The sequence below is a fragment of the Macaca nemestrina genome, chromosome 5, assembly GCF_043159975.1.
Source record: "Macaca nemestrina isolate mMacNem1 chromosome 5, mMacNem.hap1, whole genome shotgun sequence".
In the NCBI taxonomy this organism is placed as follows: domain Eukaryota; kingdom Metazoa; phylum Chordata; class Mammalia; order Primates; family Cercopithecidae; genus Macaca; species Macaca nemestrina.
Window position 1 is genome coordinate 4,470,022 of NC_092129.1, and position 21,030 is coordinate 4,491,051.

At 46.6% G+C, this 21,030-nt stretch overlaps 1 protein-coding gene across 1 annotated transcript; it reads left to right on the forward strand.

The window, feature by feature from the left end:
- Positions 1-3,579: 3,579 nt before the first annotated feature.
- Positions 3,580-7,193, forward strand: LOC105487565 (G protein-coupled receptor 31). Its single transcript, XM_011751035.2, has one exon. It carries the CDS (start codon positions 4,293-4,295, stop codon positions 5,376-5,378), a length of 1,086 nt encoding a protein of 361 aa, XP_011749337.2. The 5' UTR covers positions 3,580-4,292; the 3' UTR covers positions 5,379-7,193.
- The last annotated feature ends 13,837 nt before the right edge of the window (positions 7,194-21,030 follow it).

A 21,030-nucleotide genomic window follows, 5' to 3' on the forward strand; every position in this document is an offset into this window, starting at 1 on the left:
TTAAAGTCAGAGTGTACTATTGTTTGATCCAGAGTAACTCCATCTTGAATAGGCGCTGGGGAAAATAAGGCTGAGACCTAGTGGACGGCATTCCAAGATGGTTAGGCATTCTTAGTCACAGGATGGGATAGGAGGTCAGCAGAAGATACAGGCTGCAGAGACCTTGCTGATAAACGAATGTGGTAAAGAAGCTGGCCAAAACTTACCAAAACCAAGATGGTAACAAAAGTGAGCTCTGCTCATCCTCACTATTCATTATACGCTCATTATAATGCATTAGCATGCTAAAAAGACACTGCCACCAGTGCCATGACAGTTTACAAATGCCATGGCAGTATCAGGAAGTTACCCCATCTAGTCTAAAAAGGGGAGGAATAATCATGAATAATCCTCCCCTTTTTTAGCATATAATCAAGAAATAACCATAAAAATAGCCAACTAGCAGGCCTTGGGGCTGCTCTGCCTATGGAGTAGCCATTCTTTACTTTCTTAATAAACTTGCTCTCACTTTACTCTATGAATTCATCCTGAATACTTTCCTGCACTAGGTCCAAGAACCTTTTCTTGGGGTCTGGATCTGGACCCCTTTCAGGTAACACTGTAAGCATTTGTATCCTCAGTATGAAATGAGTAACATGCAATGTGTTCTAAATTTGTTGAGTAAATAAGAAAAGAGCTTAACTTTTCCCAAAAGGCAACGTTAAAGAGGTCTGATCCCGGCCCTCAGTAGCCAGGAGGTCATCTCCCAGGCTTTAGGATGTCATGCCCAATGGAGATGTCTTTGTTTGCCTGGGGACCCTCAGCTAGACAGACAGTAATAATGTGGTTTAGGGTGGGGGCTTTGTCCTGCAGCCTTGGCTCAGCCCCCAGAGCAGCTGGAGACTAAAGACAGCCTCACAGGTGGCCAGCTATGCCTGGGTGAGGGACTCCAGTAAAGACTCTGGATGAGGAGACCCAGGTGAGCTTCCCAGCGTGGCAGTGGTCTGGGCACTGTCATCCATCGATACTGAGAAAGTAACACTGTCCTGACTCACAGCAAAAGGACAATGGGAGCCCCATGCTTACAATTATCCTGGGCTCTGTTCCATGCACCTCTTCCCTTGGCTGATTTTAACCTGTGTCTTTTCACTGTAAAAAAAAGATATAGCTAAGAATGTAACAGCTTCCTGTGAGTTCTGTGAGTCCTTCTAGAGAATTATCTAACCTGAGAGTGGTCTTGGGGATCCCCAAACTTCAAGTTAATGTCAGGCAGAAGGTGGTCTTGTGGGAACTGTATTGTCTCCCTAGACCTCACAGCGGGCTAACTTCTCAATAAGTAGCAGGAGAATCTAAGTCTGAGTATTCATTCAGTCTTTATGAATAACCATCTCTCTGATTATTACAAGATATAACAGAAAAATTAGAAAGGAAAAATGCAGAGAATTAAATTTCTGTATCTGAGTCTGGTGGCACACACCTGTAGTCTTAACTACTCAGGAGGCTGAGGCAGGAGGATCCCTTGAGCCTAGGAGTTGGAGATTACAGTGAGCTATGATAGTGCCACTGCACTCCATTCTGGGCAACAGAACAAGACCCTGTCTCTAAACAAACAAACAAACAAAAAACTCTTAAATGTATGTGTGGGTTTAAGCAATAATTTAGTTTTCATTTAAAGTTAGGCACACGTGTAAATAAAATATACATCATAAAAATTGAAATGAGCACAAAGAAGTTTCCTAAACAAGTAGAGTATTGAAGAAATAGTAGTAATGACTGAAAATAGTCTCTAGGGGTGATAAGGTTTAATAAATCAAAATCCCTAAGGGAGAAGCTCAAATATTATAACTTTAAAAGAGATGGTCTGAAAAAACAATTTAGTGTCTTTCAGAAGTTAAGAAGATGAATCAAAATACTTCAAAAAGGTGCAGAAGTTTTTAAAAAGGAAAATATGTAATTATTAATGTTCACATGCCAGTTGAGCTAAAATATTTATAATTTAGGAAGTTATTGGTATAAACTGAAATCTGAAATTAAGGAGTAGTTTTTAATGTCTGTTGAAGTTTTTAATGTGTTGCAAGAGATATATTTCAATCCATTTCTGTCCTGCATTTATGAAACTTTAAGCACTAAAGAGTTGAATTTGCTGCCAGCTTTTCTGAGGGTCATTTTGTGCCTGACAACATTCGTCCAAATGAGACTAACCACATCACCCAAAGGTCAGTGCTGTGCTCCATCCTCTTGCTCCCCAAGAACCAAGTCGTAATGAGCATGCAACCAGAGATCCTCATTCATAGAAGGTGTCACTGTGCAGAGACTAGTTGGGACATTTCCACAATTCCAGATGCTTGGAGGGCTCTCCAAATTCACCTCCTTAGAAAACGAAAAGGTATGCGGATTTGTATGACACAGAAATGGGATATGTGGGCTGGTAGTCTCATTTTTAAAAATACCAGAATAATGAAAGCAAGAAGAATGCAAGTCAAATTACCTCGATATCATACAAATTCACAGCCCTGTGGGACTTGAAAAGGAGTGAAGTGTAACCCATTAGCCATAGGACTATAGGGAAGCTATGAACCCAGTTCTGGTTGAAATTTGGGCTGGGAGGGTCCTGGTCCCACCACTTACCTGCCTGTGACCTTGAGCAAATTACCTAATCTTACCATGCCTCTATTTCTTTATTCATAAAATAGAGCTTCACATTGTATCTACTTCATCTCACTATTGTTTGGTTCATTGAAATAACTTAGGCCAGCACTAACAATTATTGACATGCAATAAACATGCAGTATACTTTAGTAATAATAATTATTAAAGTCTTAAACTTGGATCTTATAATTGAAGGCATCAAAACACCATAGAACTGATATTTCATACAAAAGTGTTTTATCGTGTTTGGAGATAATAAGAATAATTTTTTTAAGCCTATGCCTCAGAGAGGCATTAATAAATATTCTAGTAGAAGCATCAAGCTCTCACAATGCCCAGACATGGCTCTAAGTGCTTTACCCGTAACAGTACCTTGACTACTCAAAAGAACTCTGCAAGGAAGTGTTACCATCTTTACCTCTCAGGTGAAGAACTTGGAGTACAGAGAAGTTAACTTGCTTTCCCAAAACCACACTGCTAATAAGTGGAGAAACAAAAATTATAACTAAAGTTTACTTAACTCCAAAATTCAAACCAGGCTGAATGGAACCAAGATAAATTAGAGTCAACAGTGGGAGAGGACCAACATAAATTAGGGTCAACAGGGGTAAGACTCACGATGAAGTAGGGTCACCAGTTGGTAAGGATCAAGATGAAGTAGGATCAAGAATGGTTAGGACTGAGATAAATTAGGATCATCAGTGGGTAAGGACCAAGATGCAGTAAGATCAAAAGTGGGAAAAGATCAAGATGAAGTAGGGTCAACGTTGAGTGAAGACCAAGATGAATTAGGGTCAATAGTGGGTAAGGACCAAGGTAAATTAGGTTCAACATTGGGTGAGAACCAAGCATAATAGTGTTATCGATGGATAAGGACTGAGATGTATTAGGGTCACCAGAGGGTAACGATGACTGCACACATTTATTCATCCAAGAAATACCTGTTGATAATGCTGTGTGCCAGGCGTCGTTTGTCACTAGCGACACATGGATATGTGGAGTATGTCCCTGGCTGACGAACCTAACTTTCTAGTGGATTCTATGCATCTTTACAAGCCATTGATTTTTCCATGCTTCCAGAGCCCACTCCAGGCCCTGCTGGTCCAGATCCCAATCCAAGTAGTATACTAGGCAGGAAAGACTCCAGCAGAGAAAATAAGATAAATTTGTATTTAACAAAATAGAAGTACAAATGAAACCATCGACTATGGAATGAGCAGGTTGTCTCAATTCCCCTTTCAAGTAAATGGGGAGACCACATCTGACCAGTGTGTAAAATCAAGTCCCATGCAGAAGGATTCCAGCAAGCGTCCTTTACGTATGAAAAGGAAGAAGAACATTTCCCCGTGAAACATACTCAAAGTAGAGAACAATCTTTTTGATTCCATTGTTATTTTAATTGTATACAGACATAGGGGTCTTTGCATAGTTAAACCTTTCCTTCTTTCGTAACTGGATGCAAAGCCCTGGTCCCCCAGACGTCGTAGGACGTTACTCCTCAGCTTTGCAGCCTGGTGATGTGAAGCGAAACACGATTTCCCCTTTCTTATGGCGGAAGAAAACAGAACACAACAGCAAGGGGCTTTTCCCTCCCCTGCTTGTCCTCTTTCCCCAAATGAATTTTGGTTTGCTGTGAACCCTGTTTGGCTGAGGAACTGTTCTTGATGGGGAAATGTAGATCTTGCCTACTCTGTGGCAGGAAAAGGCCTTTTCTTTCATTTTGTAAGAAAGAGCACAGAGCTCCTCCTGCATCTGCTCCAGCGGTGCCTGCAGCCCAGCACAGCCAGGTGATGCCATTCCCAAACTGCTCAGCCCCCAACACTGTGGTGGCCACAGCTGTGGGTGTCCTGCTGGGGCTGGAGTGCTGGCTGGGTCTGCTGGGCAACGCGGTGGCGCTGTGGACTTTCCTGTTCCGGGTCAGGGTGTGGAAGCCGTATGCCGTCTACCTGCTCAACCTGGCCCTGGCTGACCTGCTGTTGGCCTCGTGTCTGCCGTTCCTGGCCATCTTCTACCTGAGCCTCCAGGCTTGGCATCTGGGCCACGTGGGCTGCTGGGCCCTGCGCTTCCTGCTGGACCTCAGCCGCGGCGTCGGGGTGGCCTTCCTGGCCGCCGTGGCCTTGGACCGGTACCTCCGTGTGGTCCACCGTCAGCTTAAGGTCAACCTGCTGTCTCCTCGGGCGGCCCTGGGGGTCTCGGGCCTTGTCTGGCTCCTGATGGTCGCCCTCACCTGCCCAGGCTTGCTCATCTCTGAGGCCGCCCAGAACTTCACCAGGTGCCACAGTTTCTACCCCACGGCAGATGGCTCCTTCAGCGTCGTCTGGCAGGAAGCACTCTCCTGCCTTCAGTTTGTCCTCCCCTTTGGCCTCATCGTGTTCTGCAATGCAGGCATCATCAGAGCTCTCCAGAAAAGACTCCGGGAGCCTGAGAAACAGCCCAAGCTTCGGCGGGCCCAGGCACTGGTCACCGTGGTGGTGGTGCTGTTTACTCTATGCTTTCTGCCCTGCTTCCTGACCAGAGTCCTGATGCACATCTTCCAGAATCTGGGGAGCTTCAGGGCCCTGTGCGCAGTGGCTCATACCTCGGAAGTCACGGGCAGCCTCACCTACCTGCACAGTGTGCTCAACCCCGTTGTGTACTGCTTCTCCAGCCCCACCTTCAGGAGCTCCTATCGGAGGGTCTTCCACACCCTCCGAGGCAAAGGGCAGGCAGCAGAGCCCCCAGGTTTCGACCCCAGAGACTCCTATTCCTGACAACAGCCAGCGTCCTCAACGCCCGTGTTTATGAAACTACCTGAGACCTAAATCATAATCACTCCTACTTTGGGATTCTGGAAGAAGAGGAAATCTTGAGACTGCAATACAAGGATCAGAGCATAAACATGGGCACAGTTGCTGCAGGTGTGGTCTTATACTTTGTTGACCGGGATGGTCCTCTGTGATTTTACCTTGTAGAGTGACAAATCAAAATGAACAAGCCAGAACCTCCTCCTACCCAACTATGTGCAGATCCAGTCGCTGAACTGAAAAGTCGGGCAGCTACTGCATCTCCACACTTGAAGAAATGTAATTTGCTAAATCAGTGAAGGAAGAGAAGAAGCCAGGTGCTGGCATCTTTCCAACTCTACTTGGTCTCAGCAAGTCACTTTCATTTACTGTGCTTCAGTTTTAAATGCAAAAAAAGCTATGTTTTCTTCTCACCTGCTATGCAGACTGGGGATGACCGACATCAGAAAGTGCCCTGGTTCTAAAAGGAGGCTCTGCTGTCTATAAGGTACTGTCGTCCATGCTAGGCTTTATTTGGAGCATAACGTTTTTGTTTTCATAAAATTTTGCTTCATTTTTCTAGATTATACATCATGTTAAGGAAAATGTAGTGAGTTCTCTAGTTTACTGTAAGAAACTTTTTCCTGATACATTTCTGGAATTTGCCTCTAGAGCTGCTTTTTAAGTTTGAATGCCTAAAAGGCTTTTGAAATGTACTTTGCTTCCCCTGATGTGAAAAAAGGGTCACAGAACTTTATGCCTCCTGGGAGAAGTACACAATGTAAGATATCTCGTGGCGTTTGAAATGGTCATTTCTAACCCCGCTGGCACAGCTGGTGGACAACGGTACACGGGACCTGCCAGGGTTCCATGGGCCACAGTGTGAAGCTGGGCAGGTGTCCAACCCCAGCCCCTGGATGCCGTTACAATGGCTCCATCTTTTCATCTCATTCCTTGTGAATTGTGTTCCAAAACTGAGTCTCATGATGATGATAAAAGATTTCCAAAGTCACTTTCCTTGTTGCCTTATCTCTCATTCTCTGCTCAAACCTCAAAGTTTGCTTAGGACCAAAAAGCAGTCACCACCATGCCCAGAGGAGGTGGAAGGCCTGCCTTGTCACCGACATGGGCCTCCTGAGCCTCCCTTCAGCCTCCCTGCAGCTGCACTCCTGTTATTCGTGTGCAGAAGCTATTCTTTATCTCCTAACATGATACCACACTTTTGTACTAAATATCAGTTCTATGGTGTTTTGATGCCTTCGATTATCCCACAGGGGTAGTCCCAAGCTTTCTGTCAAATTCGAGGCCAAAAATGATGGCTTTAGGCAACAGAAAATGGCAAATCTCCCATCTGCAGAGCTGACGGCTTGCCAGGGAGGTTCCTTATCAGAACCAAATTTGAAATGCGGGAGTGGGTTCCGCCTGTTCTAAGAAAGGATGTAAAAATCTGCCTAACAAAAGGAGTATCATTTGGAATTCTACCAGCATTACTTTGCTACTGTCTGAGGTTTTATTTCCTCCTAAGTTAAAAGAATTTCAAAGGGCTAAGAAAGGAACAGTGACCAGATAGTTGTGAGATGGCTGAATAAAATTCTTTAAGGTGGACATGTTCTACGCTGTGCCTGTTTTCTCCCCTTGAAACAGAAAAGAAATATCTTCGTTTTTCTCCCCCTGATCTTAACGCATATATAAATTTTAAATGCCGTTTTGAAAAACCTAACATTTAACAGAATCATTTTTTATATCATAATAAATCCCCCATAAGCATTCACAATAGTCTACACCATGGGTGTTTCTTAACTGTTTTTCTGCTGTTGGATGTTGAGATCCGTAACTCTGCGCAGGTGGAATCCACGCAGTGAAGTGGCATGGTCCCCTGGCAGATGCCCTGTAGGATTAGACCCCCCGATAGACGCCCTGTAGGAGTTGACCTCCTGGCAGACGCCCTGTAGGATTAGACCCCCCGACAGACGCCCTGTAGGAACAGACCCCCACAGATGGGGACAGGCGCCCTGCAGGAATAGACCCCCACAGGAGGGATACAGCCCACCCCTCCACTCACAGGAAAGGCTCTGCAGGTCAGCACTCTGCACGGGGACTTCATGGGGCTACCAACTCTCCCAAACGCCGTGATCCATGCCTTTTTCCCTAGGGGTGCACTGTCTTTTCTCCAGCATGCTGCGACTTTCTGTACACTCTGCCCTCACTGCATGCATTTTTAGCTTGGGCGAAATCCCCTGTCTCTGGGGAGGTCTCAGCTCCACACTGCTGTCTCTCGAATTCTTTCTGACATCGCCTGGGTGGAGCTGGCTGCCCTCCACTCTGCTCACAGGTGTGCCTGATGCAGTGCTGCAAGCCTAGGGGGTCCAGAGCTTTTAGGAGGCCCTGATACCTCAGCCAGCCCCAGGTGTTCTGGTTCACTTGGCCTGGGGAGGAGCCTGGGCCCTGGTAGGTCTGAAGTCCCCTCATTAATTCTATCCATGGGCAGCCAAGTCTGAGACTCACCGGGTGAGTGGCTCAGGGCCTGGGCAACAACATCCTGCCCCATCACTTCTTAGCTCTGTGACCCGGGACAAATCACTTCACTACTCTCAACTTTCCCCTTCTGTAAAACGGGGATAAAAATGTACCTTGTGGGATTATGGTGGGGATGAGGTACCTTCACTACTCTCAACTTTCCCCTTCTGTAAAATGGGGATAAAAATGTACCTTGTGGGATTATGGTGGGGATGAGGTAAAATAGCACAAAACATTTAGCACAGAGCCTGGTATGTCATAAGCGTTCAGTAAATACTAATTTGCTGTTTTTCAGTGATCACACAATTCTATTTTCATTGCTTACTTCCCCAACCAGACTGTGGGGCCTTTGGGGACATAGTTTTCCCCTCTGTATTCTCAACACAGAACCTGGCATGGGAAGGGTGTTTTATGAACTGGAAGTTGACAAGTTCTGTGAAATCAAAGGTTGATTATCATTCTTCTTGGGTGGCAGATCCTTTTGGGATCTTCTGTGGTCCTTCCGTGTGCCTCATTTTGCTTCTCACATCTATGAAATGGGACTTTTCTTGTCCCTCAGGAGGCTGAGGATCACGTGAGTGGCCACCACCTCTGGGGATATTTCTCACGTGTCCAGCCCCATAGCATCAAAGGAGCATCCACAGCATTGCACACAGATGGTGTTTCTTCTTCCAGGAGATGAGATAGCAAGGGTCTTATTTTCTCCAGGTTATTGTCTCTGAATAAGGAAATGACTCAAAAGGGAAGTGTGGACAGACGGTGAGTGGCGAGTCTCAGGACCACGACTGTTTTGCTGCCAGTAGCAAGTTCCAGTTTCTTTTCTGCTGTGACTCACTTGTTGTGATGAGGCAAGGGCACCGTCATGTCTGAGAGCCATGCAAATCAGCACGGTCAGAATTCTGGCAGATCCAGGAAGGACCGCTGGGAGCTCCAGTCTCCACGGGAGGAATGAATTTCTTCTCCGTACAGAGGCAATGCTATCGGCTGGGAAACTCCGCTAGTTGTTTCTCTTTCTAAAACCTACTAGGCAACAGCTAGAGAAAGCTCGTCGTCTGTCTTCTCATGATCATTTCTGCCAGTAATAAAATAAACGCTTTCGATTTTCTTAAAGGTCAGGACAATAAAAGGACTCTGCATTTGCTTGTGGGCATGGCTGGGGACTGTGAAATGCATTTTGAGACTCTCAGGGGCTTCCAGAACATTCCACTAAGTGCTCGTGAGGTCCTCAAATAATAACCATCCTCACAATGCCTCTTTAGCATGTGTGGTAAAAGACACATAAAACGTATCATTCTCATCATTTTTAAGTGCAATTCATTGGCATTAAGTACATTCACATTGCTGTGCAACCACCACCACCAGCCACCTCCAGAACTCTCCTCAGCTGGTAAAACTGAAACTCTGCCCCATTATACAGCAACTCCAGACTTCCCTTTCCCCGGCCCCCGTCAACAACCACTCTACTTCTTCTGGCTATGGATTTGACCACTCCATGTTCCTTCTATGACTGGAAACCTATAGGATTTTCCTTTTATGGCTAGATTATTCTACTGAGCAGAATATCCTCAAGGCTCACCCATGTGACAGCCTATGCCAGAATTTCCTCTTTTTTTGAAGGATGAATAATATTCCACCGCTTGCATACACCACATTCTGCTTATCCACTCATCCGTGGGTTACCTCCACCTTTTGGTTGTCGTAAATAGTGCTGTTGTGAACACAGGTGTACAAACATCTCTTGGAAACTACTTGAGTTCTTTTGCATATTTACCCAGGAGTGGAATTTCTGAGTCATATGACAATTCAATGTTTGATGTTTTGAGGAACTGCCATATTGTTTTCCACAGCAGCTGCACTTTTTGCATTCCCACCAACAGCACACAAGGGTTCCAGTTTCTTCACATCCTCACCAGCACTTGTTCTTCTCCAGCTTGTTTGTCTGTTTGTTTTTACAGTAGCTCTCCTAATGATGTGAGGTGGAGAAATGCTTCTTTGAAAATCAGGAAATGCTTAGTATCTTCAGAAACTAAGAAGAAATCTCTGTAGCTGGACCCTGGACACTACAACTAGGCCAACAATAAGTGTATAATGTGGCCACACCACACTCTAGTCCATGAGATCACAGGCCATTTCCATTTTTAAGTCTCCTTTGTCACTGAAATCGCAAGTTAGAGGACAAGTGTATCCAGGAATTCTGTCAGCATGACCGTGGTCAGCAGCAGAGTGTCCTCGTGGCAGCTCCATGTGCCATTGGATCATCTCCTCTCATGCCCCCGAGCTCTGCAATTAGAATAGGAGCCTGAACCTCCTGTTCCATCACACAGCTAAAAAGCAGCAGCGATAAGACTCAAACTAAGGGCCTACAGGCCTCGAGTCCAGGAAACTGCAGCATCTCCACTCATCTCATACTCCACATTTTGGTTTGTGGGTTCCCTGGACTGGAAGTTTGTAGGCCCTTAGTTTGGGTCTTGTCTCTGCTGCTCTGTAGCTGTGTCATCTTGGGCACATCATCACGTGGTGTCTACTTTTTTATCTGAAAAAATGAAGACAGTGACACCTTCAAGGGACTGTGAAGACGGCTGAACAAACACATGAAAGTACCACTCAAAACCAACCATGGGGATTCAGCTGCCTGCAGGCCAGGCCCTGCCCAACATGCAGAGAAGAGATCAGCATTTCCCTCAGTGTAACTTAGAAGGCCACATTCTCCTTTCCACAAATGGCACAAGATTTTTCAATAAAAAGGGGACCCTTAAAAAATATTGTGTGGGTTGTGGTGAGAAAACAAAGGGACAGTGAAAACAGAAGAGCGAAAGATCTTCTCTTTTGTCTTCCTTGGGTAGGACCCTTTCACCTTTCTTCCTCCCAGCATTGCAGCAATGCTGCTGTTACACAGAGAGCCCAGCCCTCTTGTTTTCTTCTTTCTCTTCAGGTAATGCTCCCTTACTCCTTCACTCTCTGACATTTCAAAACCCAGTTCATTTAATGACCTTCCTTTATGAGAATGTGACAGGCACTCCTATATGGCCCTGGCTGTTTTATCTTGATTCCTCATAATCAGCCTGCTGTGATTTGAATGTCCCCTCCAAAACTCAAAGTGAAACTTAATTGTCATTCTAACAGGGCGAGAGGTGAGACTTTAAGAAGTGATTAGGTCATGGGGCCCCACCCACATGAATGAATGGGTTAGTTATAGCAAGAATGGGCCCCTTGGGCTTTCTCTTTCACACACACTTGCTTGCCCTTCTACTCTTCCATTGTGAGATAACATAGTAAGAAGGCCCTCATGAGATGCAGCTGCTGATCCTGTACTTCCCAGCCTCCAGAACCATGAGTTAAATCAACCTCTGTTCTTTATAAATTACCCTGTCTGTAGTATTCAGTTACAGCAAGAGAAAACGGACTCATACACTGACACACCTTTCCATAAATCAGACACATGGTTTGAGAGTGTAGACAGTCTATGTATGTCTGCTTCCATAAGCCAGCACAGCCAAAATGCAAAAGGCCCCAGTGTTGTGGTATAATAAGTAGTTGTTGTTGACAAAACCTATGAGATAAGCAAGGAAGGTATCAATATCCTCATTTATAGATCAGAAAACTGATACTCCAAGAGGCTCAGGAGCTTGGCCAAGCCTGCATGGCCACTAAATGACAAAACCGAGATGCAGTCCTAGATCTCCTGGAACTGCTCCAGCGCTCTTATGTTGTGGTCTCCTCTTGTCTTAGTCTCTTTGGGCTACTCTAACACAACACTGTAGACTGGGTAATTTATAAATAGCAGAAATGCGTTGATTGCAACTCTGGAGCCTGTGAAGTCCAAGATAAGGTGCCAGCAGATTCAGTGTCTGGTGAGGGCTGTTCTCAGCTTCAAAGATGGCACCATGTTGCTGTGCCCTCACACAGCTGGGATTACAGGTGCACACCATCATGTCTAGCTAATTTTTGTGTTTTTAGTTGAGACAGAGTTTCGCTATGCTGCCCAAGTTGGTATCAAACTCCTGGCCTCAAGTGATCTACCCACCTCGGCCTCCTGAAGTGCTGGGATTAGAGGCATGAGCCACCATGCCCAATCCTACCACCACAGGTTTTAACATGAATTTTGTGGGAAACACTAACCTTCAGACTATAGACCCCATTTTTCTCCTCTTTGTCACCTTTGTCTTTGGGCTTATGTTTGCTCACTTATATTTTGATTTTCTTTATATCCAGAGGTGTTCTGGCAAACCGACTCTCTGTAGAAAAAGGAAAGTAGTAGAAAAGTAGCATTTTCTAGTTTCCATTGTATATATACTCCCAGCATGGCTGATGTTAAGCTACCAGCAGTTTTAACAACTGGCTGTCCAAATTTCTAAATATTTCACAGCCGACTCTCCAGAACGTCACTGCCTATGACCCCTTCTCTGCTGTGCCATCAAGTCCCCAAGAGCTGTGTGTCTGCCACTCTTGACCTGCTGTCACCCGTGCAGAATAGAAGACTAGAATAGAACTGAAATATATTAAAGGCATCCAAAGAAGAATTGCCTGCAGACCCCAATAGAAAACCGTCTACAAGTGTTGGCAAGGAGAACAGATGCTGAGCTTGGACTTGGAAAGGTGCCGGAAGCCGGTGGTCCTGGCCAGCATTTGACCCTGGCAACATGCTTGCTGTCAACTCAAATGCATCACCTGCACCTGGAAACATCTTGCCAAGAAATATCTTCTTAAAGGCCACCATACAGTCACCAAACCCAGGCACCCAGAAGAAACTCAGTGAAATGCTTCACAGCTTTATCATTTAGTAACTGGAGGATGACAAAGGCAAGGCCTTTGATTTCCAAAGAACTGAAACAAGGCAAGAGGCTGAGATAGATGGTGCATAGAGCCAGACATCCTTGGATTAAAGTTTCAGGTTCTCCATGTGTCAGTTGTAACTTACACTCTTCAGTAAGTCACATAACTACCTTGTTTCATGTCTATAAAAGGGAGGTCATGCTAACCTGTACCCAGTAAGGTTCTTGGAAACATTGAATTGCTAAAGCAGCCTCCTTCAACATGAGTTCATGCCAACACTTGTCCTTGGAGATGCCCCACAGGAAAGTTCCATGATGAAGTATGTTTGGGAAACACTGAATTCTGCACCCTCAATGGATCAGACTCTGCTTTTTTGTAATGAGTGAATAAAACAGCAATGCATCTATGGATATGGGAAATTAAGTTTATTTTGAGGGAATATTTTAAGTGAAAAGAAAACTTAGACATGTAAGAGCAAGCAAAAAGTGCTCTTTTACAGATTTCTCTTTTGCAGGATTTCTCTTTTACAGATTTTCTTCCAAAAGTATACAATAACATGAAACAGTTGTTTTGTTGTATTTAACATTCCAATAAAGGATAGCAGCATTAATATTGGGCCCAAACTACTTCTTGTTTCCTAAGTTAAGCCAACTGAGTCCAACATGGTAGGAATTGTAGGAATTGGGGAAGAGGCTGGGTCTCCTCCATGGCTCATTAGCAGTTGGTAACCAGTTTCCACCCTGTCCACCCTGACTTTCTTGCCTACACCCCACCTTCCCACGCAGGCCCCAGGATGCTCTTGTCTGAATTGTGATGATGTTTATGACATATTTACTCTAAGACAGTATTTATTTATCTTAAACACACATGGGATAAGTACTATCATTAATGCCCATTTTACAGATAAGAAAACTGGGAATGTGAGGGTTGGAATAACTCACACAAACTCACACAACCAGCAAGGGACAAGACTAGGACTCAAATGCCAGATGTAGGCTCTAGGGGATGGCTCTGCCTTCTCTCCTATCTGCTAGTGAAACCTACGGACTGCATTTCCCAGCAGCCACCTGCTTCCAAAAGTCATACAAAGACAAAAAAAACTGAGTTTGCCAAGGAAATGAGTTGGGCCAAGACCACTAACTTTGTGTGTGTGTCAACCTCCTCCCCTGGGATGTGGCTGCCAACTCAGGCTGTGGCCGCTTGGAGCACATGAGGGAATCCTCTCTGTCAGCCCAGCTCAGCCCATAGAAAGGAGAACAAAATGCTCCCCACATCTTCATTCAAAAGGGACAGTTTGCTTAATGCGCCACTTTGAGTCAACAAGGGAATTGAGTCTTCCTTCTGTGACATTTCTGCTACCATTTTCACTTTACATCTCTAGCAGTTTCTGGAGACAAGAGTGGGATGGAAATCAGCCCCAGAGAGTTTCCCTTTGCTCCTAGATGCCAAGGCAGCCCTTCCAGGCAAGAGGCATCTCTGTCTACAGAGGGAGAAGGGGGAGGAGGAGGAAGTAGATGAGAGGGAAGGAGAGAAGACATCAGACCCAGACATGCGCTCTCTATTAGACCCAGAACACCTGCTTTGCCGTCACAGACCTGGCAGTTAGGGTGAGGAGCAAGTTCCCGGGCTGGCGGCTGTGTATTGGCCACTTAAATACCTTTCATCTCACAACCCTTTAACTGGCTGTCCAAGGCCTAAATTCAGCTGACCGACAAATTTTGATTGGCTCACAAATAATTTTAAAATGTGCACATTATATTTAGTTGAGTTGTTTTTGTTTTTCAAGTGAGTCTCTGCATTTTTAAAAGGCTAGATTTCAGCTCTTCTTGAACACCAGAAGATTTGCAAGCCCTGAGCCCTCACTCCCGCTCTGCATTGGCTGGGCCGAGGAGCTGGCGCCCAGAGGTGGGGTGTGCTCACCCTTCTCCCATTCAGGTCCCTGCCTCATCCCTGCAGGCATGTATGTGTGTGGACCACACCTCACTGGGTTTCAAACATCATTTTGGTGTCCCTTCCTTGGGAAGTATAATGCTTAATTTCATAAGTGAACCTGGCTGGGCCATGGTGCCCGATGGTCAGACGCAAGTCTAGATGCTGCGGCGGAGGTTCACTGCGGCTGTGATGAGCACCTATTCTCAGTTGACTCTGAGTAGAGCAGGTGACCCTCCACAATGCCTGTGGGCCTCATCCCATCCCTTGGCTTTAAGAGCAAAATCCGCGGGTTCCTGGAGAAGGAATCCCGCCTCCAATCTGCGCTTGAGTTTCCCTCCTGCCAGCTTGCCCTACGGGTCTCAGACTCGCCTGCCTCAAGCTTGGGCACCAATGCCTTTAAATAAATCCCTTAATCTACATGCACCACTTGTGATTCTGCCTTCCTGGAGAGCCACGGCTGACAGTCAGGAATGTGCTGTGCAACCAGAGGCAGCGATTTCGGGGATGGCTGGTGGTGCAGATTTTCAAAAGGTTTCCTTTTACCCCTTCATTTCCATTTTCACCACCTCCAGCTTCTCTCACCCACGTGTGCTTTGTGCCTCTTACTTTCAGGCTTTCCTCTCCTCCCTCCCCGTGCCCCCCGCATCACACAGCATGGTGACCCCCAGACTCCCCTACTATGCTGTGCTCTGTGGCCCCCAGAGCTGTGGCATGGCTCTGTTCTACACAAAACCAAACAGTTCTCACGCAACACCACACCAGTCGTATATTTGTATAGTGCTATTAAAAAATGGAAATTCACCAGATTTCCTATTGACCTCTGGACAGGGCCCAGAAACTCAAATTGCTCTATTAGCTATATATTTATATTATACTTTCTTCATTCAGCAAGATAAAGGCAGCCAACTCTCGCCACAAACCTATCCCCACTTAACACATGCGTGAAATGAATCACCAATTCTGAGTGAAGTGCTTTTGCCATTTAAAACACATTAAAGATCTATTTAACAATAGTGATTATTTTTAACTTTTTTAAGTACTGGCAAAAGGAACCCCCTTTAAACCTGAGCAGGCACCTGGGCTGGAGCCCACTGGACGTTCTAGAGCAGGAAACGTGTTGCCGGAACATGGCTCCCCTGTGCTGCTGGCAGAACCTGCCAGGAGGGTTTTGGTTTCTAACGCGCACATCAGTGGCTAGGAGAACTCCTCCGGGAAAGGAAACACTCTCGTCTTTAACGACTCCTTCTTCTCATATTTACTAAAACTCTGAAGCCCTCATATATCTGTTTTCAAAAGGCTCCAATCCAGTTCCGTAATAAGGAGTCCACGGTGCCTGGAGCACACGTGTGATCGCATTATTTTACCTACAATTGCTCTAAAAGCAATTAGAGCTTTTATTGTATTCCAAAACATTTTGTATTTCAAAAAATTTCGAACACCAGAATCCCACAATTTTAAGAGCTTGCTGTCTAGAAAAATGCATTAGTTGTTTCTTTTGCCAATAGTAAGGTTACAAATAAAAACCTGCTTAAAAAAAAAAAAAAAAACAAAGGAAGGAAACAATTAAAATGTAGGCAAAATATACTGACAACAAGTGACTTCATCATCGAATTGCTTGGTACGTAAGGAGTGTGTGGCTGAGGGAACTGATGAAAATAGCTTCATTGGCAGACGGGGCAGAGGATACCCACCACCCTTCATGGGTGGCAGAGGGGTGGGACTAGAAGATGACACAGACTGATCTGGAACCACCACAGGCGCAACACCCATTCATATCCAGACGGCAGATGGAGGGACCCTACGGGGCGCTGGTGGTTGGTAGGTGGGCACCCTCCCCTCAGCCCAGCCCACCCTCACTGGGACCCTGTGGGGCCCCAGCTGCCCTCTGAACCATGGCAACTGTAACAGCCAGCAGGAGCCTCAGGGTAGCCGTGGTTGGCAGCCGGCCGGCCCAGCATCCCTTCTTCAGTTGCAAAATATTGACATGGTCTGAAAATCTCCAGACAAGAGTCAAGGAAGCCAAACCTACCATTTAAAAGACAAGATGTACGTAATACCCAAAAAGAGGGTTACACATTTGCTTCTCGGAGAAATTTGGCATCAAAACGACTCATATAATAGCACATGTTGCTTTGACCCACCTCACACTCAACTTATTACTACTAACCATGGCTTAATAAATTCACTGCTTATTCCATGATGCAACCTCAAAACATCTCACCCACCCCTGTGACTCATCTTACCGAGACAAGCCTGTAACAGCAATATTGGTGCTGTAGGTTGGACTGAAGAGTTTATGGAGAAGAAAACATCTGAGTGACAATTATATGCCTGATGGACGAACTAGGGACTCAGAGTTGAAAAGCTATTCCCTGCCAAAGAACTCACTTTAGGGGCCTCCTATCATGCAAACGAAAATAAAGGTGATGCATTTGTAATTGCTCTAGGTGGTATTTATTTACAAAGCACATTGGAAACAGAAGTGCAGCCCAAACCAAGAAGTCAAGGATGGTTGGATGGACATGGCCCTTGAAGTGGTACTAACAGCCTTTTCTTTACCTGCATATTAACTAGACATGGGTCTTGAGTGCATGACTCTGCATGACACAATGCAGCCCTAACTTTGCTTCACCTCCATGGGAGACATAGGCTATGGAAGGTAAGATGCACAGGACAAATCCATGAACAGGCAGATAGGCGAGTGTATGTGAAGCAAGGAGGCCAAGAAGAGGGTACAGCATTGGCAGGAGGGTCCTCAAGTAAAACCTTACAGGGTGAGCCCACCTGATCCATGCCAAGGGGCCAGAGATGAGTGTGGCAGTGAGGACTGCATGGGGTCAGGCCTGGCAGGGTCTTTGAGGAAGGTCTAGAGTTGAGGTGCACATGCTGGTGCCATCAGCCTATGTGCCGTCCTGAAGTCCAGGGGTGACAGGGTGGCCTGGGGAGAGCATGCAGGGAGAGGAGAAAGGGAAACCCAGCCTGGCATCAGGACCACTACTGCATGTCAGGGTCAAATAGAGTTGGAGGGGCCAAAGTGAGGCAGAGATGGAGCTGCCCACCTAAGAGGGAGGAGAGCAAAGCCCACTGCCCAGGCCCTGGAGAGGGGCTCGTGCTACCTGCAGGAGGCAGCTGAGAGGCGTCTGCTGCATTGGCTGCATAAAGCACAGGGCAGCCTTCTCGAAGATAGCTTGGTGGGATAGGGGCAGGGGCCAAACTTCAGGGGCTCCAGAGTGAATGGGAGCATTGGAAACAGGTAGAAGACCAGGAGAGAGGGCAGAATACAGAAGTGGGGTTCAGAGTTTGTGTCCATCTCACTTTCCTTTTTACTATTAGATGGGAACAATCTTCCACTTGACCCACGGCAGGCCCGGGGCAGGGGTGTGGGCATGGCAGCACCGCTACTGGGAGTGGAGTTTAGGACAATCAACAGGCACCACAGGTGCATCCAAGCCCAGACCAGGTCGGCCTTTGCTGGGAAGGGTGACTTCTACCTTTGAAGCTGGCGACAAAGGATCAGGGGAGAGCCAAAGCCCTGGGCCCTGGAACTGGCCACAGAAGATGGCAGAGCCCCTACAATGCCACATCTCCTGTGCAAAGCTTCCACCAAGGCCTATGGGCACACGTGAGTGGGGAAGAAGGGGGGCAGGTGGAAGGACCCTGGCCAAAGCCATGGAGCGTCAGGCCTGGGGACAGCTCAGAACGATGGCCCATGCCTCAGATGAGTAAATCATGAAACAAAATTCAATGTAGGTTGACTCAAACCCAACAGAAGTTCATTTCTTGCTCACACAGGAGCACCAGGCACGTGGAGGGTCAGTGTATTCAGGTTCTGCTGTTTCCAGCAGCTGCTTCCAAGATCTCCTGGGCCTGCTCCCTCCGGCCATCAGGAGAAAGCCAGCAGGCGCACCCGTGAGTGGTTCTGAGCACCAGACCTGGAAATGATGCATTTCACCTGTGTTCAAGCATCTCCGGCCAGACCTCAGTTCCATGCCCCACAGAGTCCCCAGGGGCTGGGCAAGGTGGCTCAGCCATGGGCCCAGGAGGCAAGGGTGGTGGGCAGCTGTCCACGCCGCAAAATAGATGCTCTGTAGCTGGTTAGAGTGAGCGGCGAGCCGAGCAAACAGCTGATAGGAGAGATCTCAGGTCATGAACACTTCCCTGGTTGCACCCCCAGCCCCGCCACACAGCCACATTGTCTCTGTCACGTTCCCTGGAGAAATGTGAGTGAGGAGGCCCAGGAGGCTGAGGGACAGGGCCAGGGTGCTGGTTCTCAGAGGGCACCCCTGGCCACGGCCTCTGATGCATTTGTGTGAGACAGAGTCAAGTCAGGTCTGCGGAGGACTAGAAAAAGAGGGGTCCTGAGAAGGCTTTTCCTAAGGAGAGGCTGCCTCCAGGCAGAACCACCTCTCCCGCCCCACCCGGACACCTGGGGGCCCAAAGACAGCAAGGACAACCATGAAAGCCAGCTCGCCCAGGGCCACACGCACTCCTCTGCCGTCCTAGTGCACAATCAGAGGAAAATAGTCCTATGTGCCAGGATTCACCAAGCTGGAAAAGAGAGGTTGCCTGGAATGATTATTCACCTTTCTCCTTAATTTTGGACTTGTATAATGAATTCTTGGTGAGTAGAGATCACATCATTTTATATATCTTCTTTTTATTAACTTAATATCCTAAATGTCATTCTACATTATCTGCCATAAAAATATAGAGAGGCTGTATTTCCTGATTTACACAGGAATAAATATATATTTATTCTGCTACATATATGTTCACATAGCAAAAACATAAAATAAAATAAAAAGGAAAGAGCCAATCTACTATTGCGAATGTTAAAAGCAACAAAGAAAAAAAATGAACAGGAGCAATAGTGCAGGGATATTTTTCTGAAGATTTTTCGCCACGGGTGCAAAAAGTTAGTATAAGATTCTATTAATTTCACATACTTGTTATCCAAAATAAACTGTAGAGTTTCCCCACTAAGGAAAGTGAGAGACTCCAGGAAAAGGTGCAGGCACTGGGAGGCGGCTCGTGCACCAGAGGGCAGCAGCACCCCGTCCAGGGCAGGGGCACTCTCGGCCGGCTCAGGAGCTCGGCTCCTGGTAAAGCCAGAACTTAAGGAATCACATTTGCTCCCCACTGGCGTGAAGTGCTAGCTCATCTGTTTACATTCCAGGTTCAGAAAAGGGGACCCAAAATGTCATGTGAAATCCAAGAATCCAGTTCTTTCAATGTTAGGCAGGAAAATGAAACCTTCTTCAAATGTTAACACTAAGTCTAAATACAGTGTTCTGAACATTTAGACGGACCGGCCGCGGGCACCGTGGTAATTATTAGTGGGCTACAGGAGAAAAGGCTCCTGTGTACAAGGCGCATCCCAGGTGACCCCAGCCTCACTGCACAGCGCCAGCCATAACTCCTGAACGGCCTTGGCCTCGTAGGCTGCCTCGGCTACCACTCATCTACCGCTTGGAGAGGCAGGCCCTCCCCTCTGGTTAAAGAGAGGAGTCCGGCTGCCTCCCCTCCATGAAACTGCTTTTCTCAGCATCTCTCGCCCTTCATACATGGTGTGTTTGTGATTACTGAGTGCACGTGGACACATGACCACCCGCTAAAGAGCGTCCCAGACTTTCTTTCACCTGGGTGTAACCATGTGACTAAGTGAAGGCTCCCACGCTGGGAGCAGAAATGACTTCCACAGCTCTCCAGTTGTGTCTTTAAGGCCACCTGCTTCCCCCATCCTGCTTCTTGTTGTCTAGAATGGAAATGGGCTGGAAGGAGGTACCGCAGCTCCCTTGGGCTGAGGACAGCCTTGAGGTAAGGAGAACAGTACTCTGCCCATCATCCCCGGCTGTCCACCTGGACTCAAGAGAGGAATCAGCCAAGAAGTAGAAAATATAAATCATTCCTGCCTTCTCTCTTATATGGATTTACCTAAATAAGGCACAGGAATATCATCATCATTCCTGCCTTCGCTCTTATATGAATTTACTAAAATAAGGCATCAGGAATATCATCTATTGGCAAATGCAGTTCAAGGAAGAAGATTGCAGCTGTGCATATTGAGTCATAAGCATGAAATCAGGTCACAACAGACCACCCTGAGCTCCACAAACACACCAGAGTGAGGGGCCTGCGTCCAAATGCTGCAGCCTCTTTATTCTGTGAAATCACAAGATTGTGAGTGCGTCAGGTTCTCAGAGCAGCCAGCAGAATGTAGCATGCAGACCACCCCAAGCTCTGCAAACACGCCAGAGCGAGGGTGGCCTTCATCCGAATGCTGCAGCCTCTTTATTCCGTGAAATCCCTGAGCACAAAGACCATGAACACGTCGGGTTCTCCACAGAGCAGCCAGCAGAATGTAGAATGCATTAGGGCAGCTGTGCTCTGTGAGGCTGCAATGACTCAAATCGTCTAA